The sequence below is a fragment of the Agrilus planipennis genome, unplaced genomic scaffold (genome assembly GCF_000699045.2).
Source record: "Agrilus planipennis isolate EAB-ADULT unplaced genomic scaffold, Apla_2.0 scaffold584, whole genome shotgun sequence".
Taxonomy (NCBI): Eukaryota; Metazoa; Arthropoda; class Insecta; order Coleoptera; family Buprestidae; genus Agrilus; species Agrilus planipennis.
In genome coordinates this window covers 1-13277 of record NW_020439236.1, presented here as the reverse complement: position 1 = coordinate 13277, position 13277 = coordinate 1, and the positions used below count along the sequence as shown (strand labels likewise).

General features: G+C 34.4%; 1 protein-coding gene across 1 annotated transcript; it reads right to left on the bottom strand.

The window, feature by feature from the left end:
- Positions 1-98: 98 nt before the first annotated feature.
- On the bottom strand, positions 99-7633 carry LOC112905551 (importin subunit beta-1-like). The gene is made up of 4 exons (XM_025978173.1): positions 6542-7633; positions 5489-5976; positions 3999-4732; positions 99-3362 (listed from the first exon to the last, which is right to left on the bottom strand). Coding segments are annotated over exons 1-4 (2217 nt in total). The 5' UTR covers positions 7536-7633; the 3' UTR covers positions 99-3361.
- Positions 7634-13277: the final 5644 nt, after the last annotated feature.

Genomic DNA, 13277 nt, shown 5'->3' with positions numbered 1-13277 from the left:
AAAAGATAAAGCATGTACTTTCTTTTTAAAGAAAAAGGCATTTATTTATCTATTTTAAATAAAAAGTAACAGAAATGGGAGCTTTGAAAAATTAGAAATATAATGTATGTAGTTTTTATTTATGTTTTTTAGTAGCTACATTTTAAAGAAAAAAATACCAAATTATTAAGAATGTAACAAAGTCCCGATAAACTAAATAACTTTTTTGAGAACAGCGTGCTGACTTTACATGGTTTTCAAAATACAGCAATTTCCAAGATGGGTCATAGGCACCTAAATAGACATGGTAACATTTCTGCAAAAAAAATCGGACCAATGTTTAACAATAACCTTACAAGAAGTACAAGTAATTCATAATAATTACCCTTCAATTATTTTTTAATTTTAATATGATTAGTGAACACTGGTCAGTCAGTCTTATCACACTCTTTTGTATTTTTTGTTTAATTGTTAAACATTGGTTTACTGGGGGCTGATTTACAGACAAACTATCATGGCACTCTTGATTCACAAACTAGCAAAATAACACTCAAACAGAAATACCATCGCGACCTATATCTTATCATATAATAATAGTAGTAGTAGTAACTATTTAACAAGTCGATATTTCTTTTTTATTTCAGTTATCTATTTATGCTAGAGCAGTAACATAAATGTAGTATTCGAAATTTAGTACCTTACATTAGTTGCTGCAAAACGAAAATAATAGATAATTAGGCAAACAAAAAAAATTGTTTCTTAAGCAGCGGCATTTTTATTAAATTTGATTACTTATTGCCTCTTAGGATAGTATTTGTAACATGTTTTGTTTATGTGCACGAACGATAGCACTATACATTTAAAAAAATTACATTAATTGACCAATAAATTTGGTTTAAGAAAGGACGGACCCTTTCTTTATATCAAGGGCAAGGGATATAAAAAATGTTAAGACAGACAAAAAATACTTACTTACATTCTTTTTATTTGAAGAGAAGAATCATCAATACAAATGAACAGATAATTTTATTTAAATACTGTATTTTTCTCTTTAATCTTTGAGTTGAATGAAAATAACATGAAACTTCTTTGAAATAGTTAATTTTGTTAACATTAACTTCTAATGTAATAAGAAATTAATTTATCCATTCTAATAATAATATAAAACAGGTCTTACTTTTACAATTTTAAAATAAAAATAAAATTTCATAGAAGTTGACGACCACTTTTATATTATGTATGTATAAGACGTGCATATAAACAAAACTCGTAAAAATTAAATAGACATTTTGGAGATTCGGCTAAAATAGTAAGTATATAAAAAAATATTTGCACATACCAAAAATATAAAATGGGGCCTTTATTATCTTTTTTGTTGTTTTTAATAACAATCACGCTTACTTACATACTAAAATTTCATACAAGCTAAGAATCATACACAGACGACGGGACGGTTTTGGGGCATGAATTGTATTCGTTTCACTTTTTCATCCCCCTTGGTGGCTCCGTCGTCTACATGTACATGTATCAAATATCACACATTCAAGGAATTCATAAATAATGTTGAGAAGGCTTCATCATTTATTTATTTAAATGGAATCATTTTTATCGATATACGATATTTTATTTTATTATTTTTTTGTTTCATTTTTGGCAACAAATTGAAGCGTTCTCAAATCACAGATTGCTTCGTTCCTCTTTCATCAGAACGTCATCAACCACCAAACTGTCCACAGTCTAAACAATTTGGCTTTCACGCACCTTTCATGCAAGGCACACACGGCCTCACAAAAACTTTCAAAAAAATACCATTCGCAAAAGTATATTATTCTCAAAAATTCCTGAGTACAAACACTACTAACGTGAAATTAATGGAATTGTTTCGAAAGACACTTAATCGCATTTTTTCTATAAATAATTATCTTTATGACATTAGTTTTGCCGAAGATTGGTCTTCTTGCTTTTGTATCTTAATTTAACAAGAAGTCTATAGGGTGACCAAACAAGTTCAAACTAAAAATAAAAATAGAGATTGGATTGATTTGTAATTTTTTATCGAATGTATATTTTATAAAAATGTATATTTTTTCGTTCTTATAATACAGCATACAACTGAAAGCATTCTACAATCGTAATTTTGAAAATTACTAAAAACGAGATTAAGTGTCGAGCATGTGCACCATAAACTTACCCTCGAAATACCATTGAGCTACCACTACATGGCGGTAGCAAATCGATATGTACGGCGAACAATGCTTTCGTATTTTTTACACTATTTTTTAATTACTATATTTTCTCGATAAACACACGCAGTACCGAAAAAAGAAAATGAGCGCAACACAGATATTCATTTTCATTTTATTATTCCCCTTTCCATTGTATATCTTGGGTGCCGTTTGTCGTCGACTTCATCTACCAAAAAACTTCGAGAGTCCGAGGGAGTTGTTTTAGTTGTTGTATCCCGTTGCACCGTGTAAAAGATGATGTGGAAAAGGAAGATAATTCGCATATATAACAATTAATAATTAGTCTTCAACACAACAGGCGTTCGTCTCCGCACTCACGACACAACACAATCATAATAAAAATCGCCTTCAACAAATACATATGTATTACAACATACTGTATGCCCCACGATTATTCGCACTCGCCATTTTACCGACAATCCGATCACTGTGTTAATAATAAACGTTATTATATTGTCCCATTGTAGAAATTGAATTGGTTACATATTTTTTAAAAGATAAAGAATGAGAAGGGAAAAATTGAGAACGTTCACAACACACTTACGTTCGGCACCCCGGAACCGAAATAGTGAAAATAAACTAATAGAGACCGGAATTTACATCCATTCGGAGGGACGGTACCATGTCGAATTAAAAATAGATTTAATGTCAGTTATTATATATTACGTTGTTGTTGTAGTTAATTTTAAAGGTAATTCGATTATTACCGTTCAATTAATCAATTCAAAATCATTCGTTTTTTTTGCAATTAAAAATTATTAATCGAAATACAAAGGACAACAACGTTATGATGTGGCCGGTTTAACAACCAACAAACGAACGAAAGAAAAAACCGGAGACATGTTTCTTATTATTCATTAATTGTATCAGAGTTTAATTTGTTTGCTTGGTTACTTATTAATAACCTCGGGCTATTGATCGTTTTTATCATTATCATTATTATTGTATGATTTTTTTAAATGTTTTTTTTTGTTTTTAAACGACAGTCAAACGATTATATTATTTATATGAATGTATGTAAAGTGTTTGTTTTTGTGTAGTAATATAAGTTACGCGTACTGTTTATCCCAAACTGTTGCCGTGGACCACGAGCTGACTTGGCTCCATTGGCTCAAATCACTGTTGACCAGAGCAAATCTGTTGTAAATAGGAATAAAAAAAATCATTCCAAAATTCAAAACAGTCCATGCAAGCTGTCTTTTTTAAGTATGCGTTTACAGTTAATTAACTTTATCGTGCAATCGAATTAGTGCTTTTTTACATAAATGTTCAGTTAATTCAGTTCAGCAATGAGTTTATACATTCACATCTTACACGAGAAATTACCTATTTAAGTTTTCGAAAGATCACATAAATGAACATTAAACCTAAGGAAAATAGAAGAATCATTCGGAAATTTTGATAATCATCAAAAATCAAACTAAAAATTAGTGTTAAAGAATTATGCAAAAAAATTGCTTTAAAAATAACCACTTAATAACTCATTTATTCACTAACAGCAAAATTAATAAATTTATATGAGCACGAATTTCAATTAAATTTTTTGCCAATCTTGAAATGCAGATTTCAGTCAAAAACATTTCTATGTTTTATATGTTCATGTATTGTGATGTTAAACATTGCAAAAAAATGTTTTTAAAATTGTGATTGATTCAGTTCAATTAAAATTGCATAAAGACAAATTAAAGTTTTGAAATATTTCTTTTTTTTTAAACTTTTTACAAACGTCAATCAAGCGCCGAATTAATGAATTCATTTATAAACTTTACTCACCAGCTTGCAACGGCTGCAGTCGAATTGGCCTTAAGTTTGCGCATTTCTTTCGTCGCCCATGTGGACAGTGTTTTGGTGCGACTGACCCGGCTCCTTCTTCCTTCAGCGAGCATATTATTAATGGGTTCTAGGTCAAGGAAACGGAGCATGGGAACGCCAAATGCAGCGCAAAGATCACCAACCAGTCCGGCCGCAACAGCTACAGTTCCGTCAGAATGTTCCTCATCTTGAGCCACGACTGTAATAAAATGTGCGATGAAGGGTATGTGGGTTTCGAGCAAGAGCACATCCGGATTCGGCGTCGGATCGTCGCCCTTCAACCCTTGGATGATGCCAGTGTAAGCGTCTAAAACGCCTTCTCGCAGCTCGTTTAAGTAATCGATCATGTCGAAGTCGTCCCGATTGACTTGGGCCTGTGACGCCTGGGCGAGGGTCGTGAGAACGATGTCCAAGTACTTTTTGAACTCAGCGCCGATGCTCAATGCGATGTCACCGAATACGGACAAGATTTGCGGTTTGACGCTCCGATGGACCGTGTTATCACCCAGATTTTCCAACAAGAGAGTCATTATTTCGTCGCAATAGGGCAAAGCCTTGCTTTTAAGGGCGCGAAAAATGTCCCCTGTGAGGCCCACAGCTGTACCGCACACCTGATACTCTTGGTGATTTTTCAAACCGATGTAAAGAAAAGGTTTAAATGCATCCATGTACTTTATAAACGACTCGCCGAGAACCTATCGGAAAAGTTGTTTTTTAATACAAGTTATTATCAGTAGTATACATTAGGGTTATTTGTAACTACTAAAGTCATTTAAAAGTATATACTTTAAATTACAACTAAAAAATAAAAACGTTACAAGCAAATAGGAACTTTAAGTAGAATTAAATTTCGGAGTTGTGAGTAAAATCATGTGTAGTTCAACCACTTGACCTCTTAGCAATCGCAACAAATAATCATACTTGAACGTGTCCAAATGTAAGTTGAATATCTTTGGTTCACACACGACTGTTCTACGATTGCTTAGCTTATGTTTAAGTTGTTGATGGGATATATTGATTGTACTTCGCTGTCTGTGTTCAAATTATACGATAAAATAGAAATACTCGAATTACCGCAATTGTGAAAGGACAGTACTGAAGAACAACGGTGCTGTATATTATTATAACTAAGCAATTCCTCTAGTCAATAATTAACAAATATAAATAAAATTATGAATTCAATTTATACTTCTTCAGGAACTATGAAAATTAAAATATTGAAAAATGAATAAAATGAATAAATGAAAATAATTATATATTGTATTATAAAATATTTTTTACCATTACTGGGCTTTGATTTTTATAATTTTTGTTGCAAAGAAAATTTTAACTAGCAACTTTCTACAAACTAATTTTTTTTATTTTATCGGTACCCTATAACTTTAGCCTTAAGGTCATTGTAGGAGACCCCTGTATGTTTTTTGGACTCCATAACAAAATATTTAACTTACCTCCACCAAGGTAGAAACTGCCATGAGCGCATCCTCTTGTACTCCGCCACTTTTGCATGAATTCGAACTGAACATGCTAAGGAGGGCGGTCATAATGGAGTCGGAAATTTTTGGGGCATCCTCAGGTGTTACCTTTCTTAGCACCGACTGTAAAGTACCACAAAGGAGCGATTGCAAATCGTTGTATTGCGATCTATCGCTATGACTTGCTATGTGCGATTCCATCTGAAGTACTTGTTGTAACCTTTCAAGGATGACCATCGTCGTCTTTTGAACGGTTACATAACAGTCGCGTGGCGAGTTCTTCACCATTTCCATCAGAGCTTCGTATGCAGCGGGCCTAAGATTGGCTTGGGCACCGTCTGGTCTCTCAGTAGTCTCTAACAGTCGTTGAACTATGAATTCGAAATACTGAGATAAAATGTACGTGTCCGGTTGATTCGTTTGCTCATTAACGTCTGCAGCTTCATAAGCTGCTTCTGCAAGACCTAGAAATGAAAAAAAGGTATTCAATTTCAGTTTAGGGAAAAATTAATTTATTTTTAAAGCATACAGGTTAGTAGCCTTTTGCACAGAAATAATAATTGTAGCATACAGGTTGGTTTAGACAAAAGTACTCAAAGTTAAATGTTATATCCAACAATATTTTGCATTTTGTTTTTGGATTCTACAATAATCACCCATTCAAAGGAGGTGACAATATACGAACGGTTTATTCTATCATCAATCTACTAGCTGTACTAAAATTAATATACCCATACTATGGATGCAATTAGCATAACCGATTATACGTATCTTTGATGTAGCGATTTTAGAGCATCAATGTTTATACTATTTCTAAGTACATGATTAATGGTGTTTATAGTTTCTGTTGGTAAGAATTGATTATTTTATATATTTATAAGTCATTAGCACATACAGATTAAATGGAATGCTTAGGTGCATTTTTTCTTGTAACCTTTAAATTAATTATTTGATGGTCCAAAGAATGTGCAAATTTTTCTAAACTATATCCCCAATGTTACATCATAATTTGGTATTATAAAAAATTACCTGTAAATGCCCAGCACACATTGGCTGCGACCCTGGGCTCTGCCTTCAGTCCATTAATGAGACTTTCCAAGAGTGGTTTGAGGAAAGTTTCGTTAATTGCCGCATCCGGTATGATCTCGCAAATACGCCCGAACGTCCACGCGGCCGTGTCACGCACGATTACACTCGTGTCGTACATGAGCTCTATTAATGTAGGCATAGCTTGTTCAACGAGCGGCTTGAGCGTGGAATTGTCCAACCCACCAAGAATAGCACCGAATGCCATCAGAGACGCGTCCCGGAACCGCCAATTACTCGACTTGATGTTCTCTTTGATGAAGGGCAATACATGTGGCACTATTTCCTCTTCACAACATGAAGCTAACAGCATGAGACAAACGCCAGCGGCTTTGCAAGGGTTCCAATCGTCTTCGTCATCTAATTCTTCTTGTTTTGTTAATTTTTGGAGTAGAATGGGAACGATAAATTGTAGGGCTCCTTTGGCGTAATGTCGCGATACTCTTGTAGGTGGTCGACCGGCCTCTGACGCTTCCGAGTCTTCTATGGCCAGATCAACCTCTTCATCACTAACATTTGACCAAAACTCTATCCCTTGAAGGGCTACCGCGTCATTTTCTGATTTCATTGCTTCTAATGTGATAGGAAAAAGGGCCTGGGCCATGTAAGTCTCCATATACTGATAATAAAGAGACAAGATTTTGACAAGGCACTGGAGGGCGGCCACTTTTATTTGAGTATCATCTGATTGTGTGGCTTCGCACACCACTTCCATTATAAAGTGTCGTTCTGTGTCCCGGTCGAAATTGGCTCGTGTAAATTCGAGTGAATTCAATAAAGCTTCTGTGGCAGCCAAACGGACGTGATTACTTGGTTCAGTGCTGCGCATACCATGTATTATAGCAGTTAAAATAGCATTTGACTGTGACACTAAGACTTCTGAATCAATTTCTTGACAAATATAACCAATTGCTTCTAAAGTGGCTTCTTTTTGCATCTCAGTAGAGTTGGCTTGAACCACATTATTAACCAGAAGGTTTATCAAACCAGGCCACTGACCAGTTGGTAATTCTGCTACTGCTACATAAGCTACACACTGAGCTGCTGATGAAGGTCGATTTGTTTCTGTTCCTAATGCACCGACAATCTGTCAATGTACATGGAAACAAAAAAATATAATAGTACAAGCACTACTAAGGTTAAACACAGAATAAATCAGCAAAGACATGAAAATAAATATTGAAGAGCACAATTCAACAACTGTAATAAGTAAATCCCAAAGTATTTAAGATCACTGACTAAGTGAGAAATCTACAATAATTGTATGTTGTACTTACATTCTTTTTTATGTAATCCCTGATTTCNGCGCTTGTCCTAGGTCAGAATAGTACGGTTTATTTTTATGTCTCAAGTGCAGCCGTTGTCCAGACCGATCCAGCCTGATTCCGTAAATTTAGATTAGACTGCGATTGTTTTATTCGTTATAGTTTTAGTAACAACCGAATGTAACAAAAACGCAATAGGAATGCACAAGATGCTCTCAGTAAATTAAATGTTGTAGCGTGAATAACAGGTAATATTAAAAATATACAACATTTATTATTAAGAAAATTCCACCCTACATTAGAAAATGATGACAATCGGCACTGTTATATACACAAGTGTAATATAGTAATAATAATAGAATTCCCTAAATTAATTTAATTAGTTAATTTTAACGTGCTGTATTAGTAAACAAAGAAGTTACTTATTGTTGGAATTATTAGTCTGGCATCAACGTAAATCGAGTTACTTTTGACGCATCTCAAACTATCTAGCTGACACAGCTGTTGTAGTTAATACAAATTTCGACACTCATTTTTAAGAAACTGCAGTTATACCATCCACCCAACCAACTGCAAGTGTTTTGGAGGAAATGCGTCCTGCAACCACTGCAGCAGGCTTCCGTAAACATGCGTCGCTGAAGAATTTTATAATTGTAAAAATAGTAAAAATCAAAAATTTCTTCGATTATTTATGTATTTCAACGGGAAATATGAATTTTTGAAAGTATTGAAAATTGAAACTAAGACGTAACTTTTTCCCAGTGTTAATCCAATCTTTATAATGTATTTTTGGGGCTGTAGATTGTTCGATGGTTACAGTCGCTTGGTGTGCATCTCCGGATGCTGTTTTCATAGAAGCATTGTTTTCTACTGTTCATCATCATAAGGTCGTCAGTCCTAAGACTGGTTGGACACCTATCCTGAGGTAATCTTTGCATTTCCCTAAAACTAGAACAACCCTCATCCTTAACTATTTGCGAACAGTTATCTAATCTAGGCCTACATCTACCCCTCCTATACAGGGGCAAAAGATTAGTATGCTTAGATTTACAGATGATATAGCAGTATTAGCATCCAGTAAGGAGGAGTTAGAGATAGCTTTAAATAAAATGCAAGTGGCATTGACAAAACAGTATTGTATGAAAATAAATAAAAGTAAAACAAAAATACTGGTATGCAAGGGAAGGAAAAGTAGGAAAAGAGCGAATATAAATATAGGATACGAAAAAGTAGAAGATGTGGCCGATTTGAGATATCTAGGAAGTCAGATAAGTTAGGACGGAAACAGACCACTTAATCTTACAATCTGACAAATATTTGTACTTAACACAATTTCATATCAGTATGAAGAACTAACGGAAGAATTATTATGGAATTTTAATAATACTCGATTAGTTCTTCTCCCCTATCAATCACTGTGAGCTCGAAACTGTTAGCACCATCGCTTAGAGTGATCGAAATTCACGTTTGTCAACAATTTGCTTAATCACTTTCTTTGTGTTAAAAATTGTTTGAAATTGCTCCACTATGACGTAGTGTCGGCCATCATTCTTTTTTAATTGCTGCAGTTGTCGGCCATCATTCTTTCTCAATTGTTGTTGCATTGTTACTGATGTCGACCATTATTGTTTTTTAATAGATGTATAGTAATCAATGATTAAAATTTAAAGGAATTGTTTGTAAATAGGTATGCAACACATCGTACACTTCAGCATAAGAAATTGCTGATAGTAACTACGTAATATTACTTTGCCCTGTGCTGACAGCACTTTTATATATAATATTCAGAATGATTCAGCTACCTAAACACACTTACAATTGGATGAAACACCTAGACATATCAAGAACATGCAAACAAGAAAAGTATTGAAAAACAAATAAATAGAAACATTAAAAAATATTATAATAAATTGAACATACAAATGTACAGCTTAATAATCAGTGTTATGAAATTAAGTATTACGAAAAATGTAATCTTTTCAGGGATATGGGACTCATTTGAAAATATAAAATTTAGGCGCATTCTATAAACTAAAGGTATCAACGTATGTACTAGTATTCATGCCCCTATGGGTTCTTTTGATCTGTGACGTTTGATGACGTTTCAGGAAATTATTTCTAACCAATCTTCAGCAGCAATTCAGCTGCTCTCTTGAGGTAATTTTCTAATGCGATTTTTTCTTGGTCACTAAACATTTGTCTATTTTTGGTGTAACCATCGCTTTCTAAGACTACTATGGGGTAGCTTGAATAGTTCGTCAAGCAGCCCCAAAATAAATTGGCCAACCAGCTTCAAATTGCTTTTTAATTACTAAACTCTTACTTTAAACTATTTAAAAAACAACGAGTTACTACAAAAAATTCAATGAGGAATATGTATATAAACGTAAGAGAATACATAACTTTCGAACATAAATATTAAAAAAAAAAAAGATTTAGTATTTACATCTGTTTTTTAGTTTTCATTTCGTTGCAATAAATAAATTTGGTTGTGGATTTACTTTTTCTTTTAGCTAACTAACCATACTTAAGTCAATCTGTTTGTGTCGTCTCGCAGTTGGCGCATTTTTAGCGCTTGTCCTAGGTCAGAATAGTACGGTTTATTTTTATGTCTCAAGTGCAGCCGTTGTCCAGACCGATCCAGCCTGATTCCGTAAATTTAGATTAGACTGCGATTGTTTTATTCGTTATAGTTTTAGTAACAACCGAATGTAACAAAAACGCAATAGGAATGCACAAGATGCTCTCAGTAAATTAAATGTTGTAGCGTGAATAACAGGTAATATTAAAAATATACAACATTTATTATTAAGAAAATTCCACCCTACATTAGAAAATGATGACAATCGGCACTGTTATATACACAAGTGTAATATAGTAATAATAATAGAATTCCCTAAATTAATTTAATTAGTTAATTTTAACGTGCTGTATTAGTAAACAAAGAAGTTACTTATTGTTGGAATTATTAGTCTGGCATCAACGTAAATCGAGTTACTTTTGACGCATCTCAAACTATCTAGCTGACACAGCTGTTGTAGTTAATACAAATTTCGACACTCATTTTTAAGAAACTGCAGTTATACCATCCACCCAACCAACTGCAAGTGTTTTGGAGGAAATGCGTCCTGCAACCACTGCAGCAGGCTTCCGTAAACATGCGTCGCTGAAGAATTTTATAATTGTAAAAATAGTAAAAATCAAAAATTTCTTCGATTATTTATGTATTTCAACGGGAAATATGAATTTTTGAAAGTATTGAAAATTGAAACTAAGACGTAACTTTTTCCCAGTGTTAATCCAATCTTTATAATGTATTTTTGGGGCTGTAGATTGTTCGATGGTTACAGTCGCTTGGTGTGCATCTCCGGATGCTGTTTTCATAGAAGCATTGTTTTCTACTGTTCATCATCATAAGGTCGTCAGTCCTAAGACTGGTTGGACACCTATCCTGAGGTAATCTTTGCATTTCCCTAAAACTAGAACAACCCTCATCCTTAACTATTTGCGAACAGTTATCTAATGTAGGCCTACATCTACCCCTCCTAACTCCCTTTTCTGCCTCTAATATGTGTCTGACTAGACCTCCGTGCCCGAGAAGGTGTCCTGCTAATCTATCTCGCCTATTTCTTATTGACTTCCATAGGTCCTCTGTTTTCCTATTCTTTCTAATAGCTCTTCATTTCTACCGTTCTTTATCCACGATATTCTCATAATTCGCCTGCAACACTACATTTCGAACGCTTCTAACATTTTCTTTTCCGCAGCGCCCACCGTCCATGTTTTGCACCCTTACAGTGTCCCGCTCCAAACATACACCTTAAGAATTTTTTTCGAATTTCTAAATTAACCGTTCCCGAGCATAGAAGTGATTTTTTATTGAAGGCGATTCGACCCTGCGTTATCCTCGGCTTTATCCCTACTAGTCCTGACTTATCTGATTTCCTAGATACCTAAAATCAGCCATTTCTTCTAATTTTTCGTCTTTTATCACTATATTCGCCCTTTTCCTACTTTTTTTCCCTCGCATACCAGTATTTTTGTTTTACTTTTATTTATTTTCATAGAGTACTGCTTTGTCATTACCGCTTCCATTTTATTTAAAGCTATCTCTAACTCTTCCTTGCTAGACGCTAATACTGCTGTATCATCTGCAAATGTAAGCATACAAGTCTTTTGCCCTTATATATATCTAACCCTGCAGTTGTACTGTTTTTAATGATGTTGATCGCGTCTTCAATGTATAAGATTAAAAATTAGCGGTGACTGTGTGCATCCCTGTTTGACTCCCTTCGTAATATTTACTTCTCTACGTTGTAGCCCTCAGCTCTATAATTTCCTGTTGCTCTTTATACAAACTAAGTATCACTCTTCTATCTCTGCGGTTAGTTTATATTTTTTTGATACAAATGATATGTACATGTATCATGAATATNTATTAGTCTGGCATCAACGTAAATCGAGTTACTTTTGACGCATCTCAAACTATCTAGCTGACACAGCTGTTGTAGTTAATACAAATTTCGACACTCATTTTTAAGAAACTGCAGTTATACCATCCACCCAACCAACTGCAAGTGTTTTGGAGGAAATGCGTCCTGCAACCACTGCAGCAGGCTTCCGTAAACATGCGTCGCTGAAGAATTTTATAATTGTAAAAATAGTAAAAATCAAAAATTTCTTCGATTATTTATGTATTTCAACGGGAAATATGAATTTTTGAAAGTATTGAAAATTGAAACTAAGACGTAACTTTTTCCCAGTGTTAATCCAATCTTTATAATGTATTTTTGGGGCTGTAGATTGTTCGATGGTTACAGTCGCTTGGTGTGCATCTCCGGATGCTGTTTTCATAGAAGCATTGTTTTCTACTGTTCATCATCATAAGGTCGTCAGTCCTAAGACTGGTTGGACACCTATCCTGAGGTAATCTTTGCATTTCCCTAAAACTAGAACAACCCTCATCCTTAACTATTTGCGAACAGTTATCTAATCTAGGCCTACATCTACCCCTCCTAACTCCCTTTTCTGTCTCTAATATGTGTCTGACTAGACCTCTGTGCCTGAGAAGGTGTCCTGCTAATCTATCTCGCCTATTTCTTATTGACTTCCATAGATCCTCTGTTTTCCTATTCTTTCTAATAGCTCTTCATTTCTACCGTTCTTTATACCCGATATTCTCATAATTCGCCTGCAACACTACATTTCGAACGCTTCTAACATTTTCTTTTCCGCAGCGCCCACCGTCCATGTTTTGCACTCTTACAGTGTCCCGCTCCAAACATACACCTTAAGAATTTTTTTCGAATTTCTAAATTAACCGTTCGCGAACACAGAAGTGACTTATTTTTATTGAACGCGACTCGACCCTGCGTTATCCTCGGCTTTATCCCTACTAGTCCTGACTTATCTGA

Coding starts and splice junctions, on each gene's coding strand:
- LOC112905551 (XM_025978173.1), bottom strand. CDS start 7,535: ATGCAAAAAGAAGCCACTTTAGAAGCAATTGGTTATATTTGTCAAGAA. Junction 5,977..6,541: donor TGTGTGCTGGGCATTTACAG/GTAATTTTTTAT, acceptor TTTCATTTCTAG/GTCTTGCAGAAGCAGCTTAT. Junction 4,733..5,488: donor CAGTTTCTACCTTGGTGGAG/GTAAGTTAAATA, acceptor CTTTTCCGATAG/GTTCTCGGCGAGTCGTTTAT.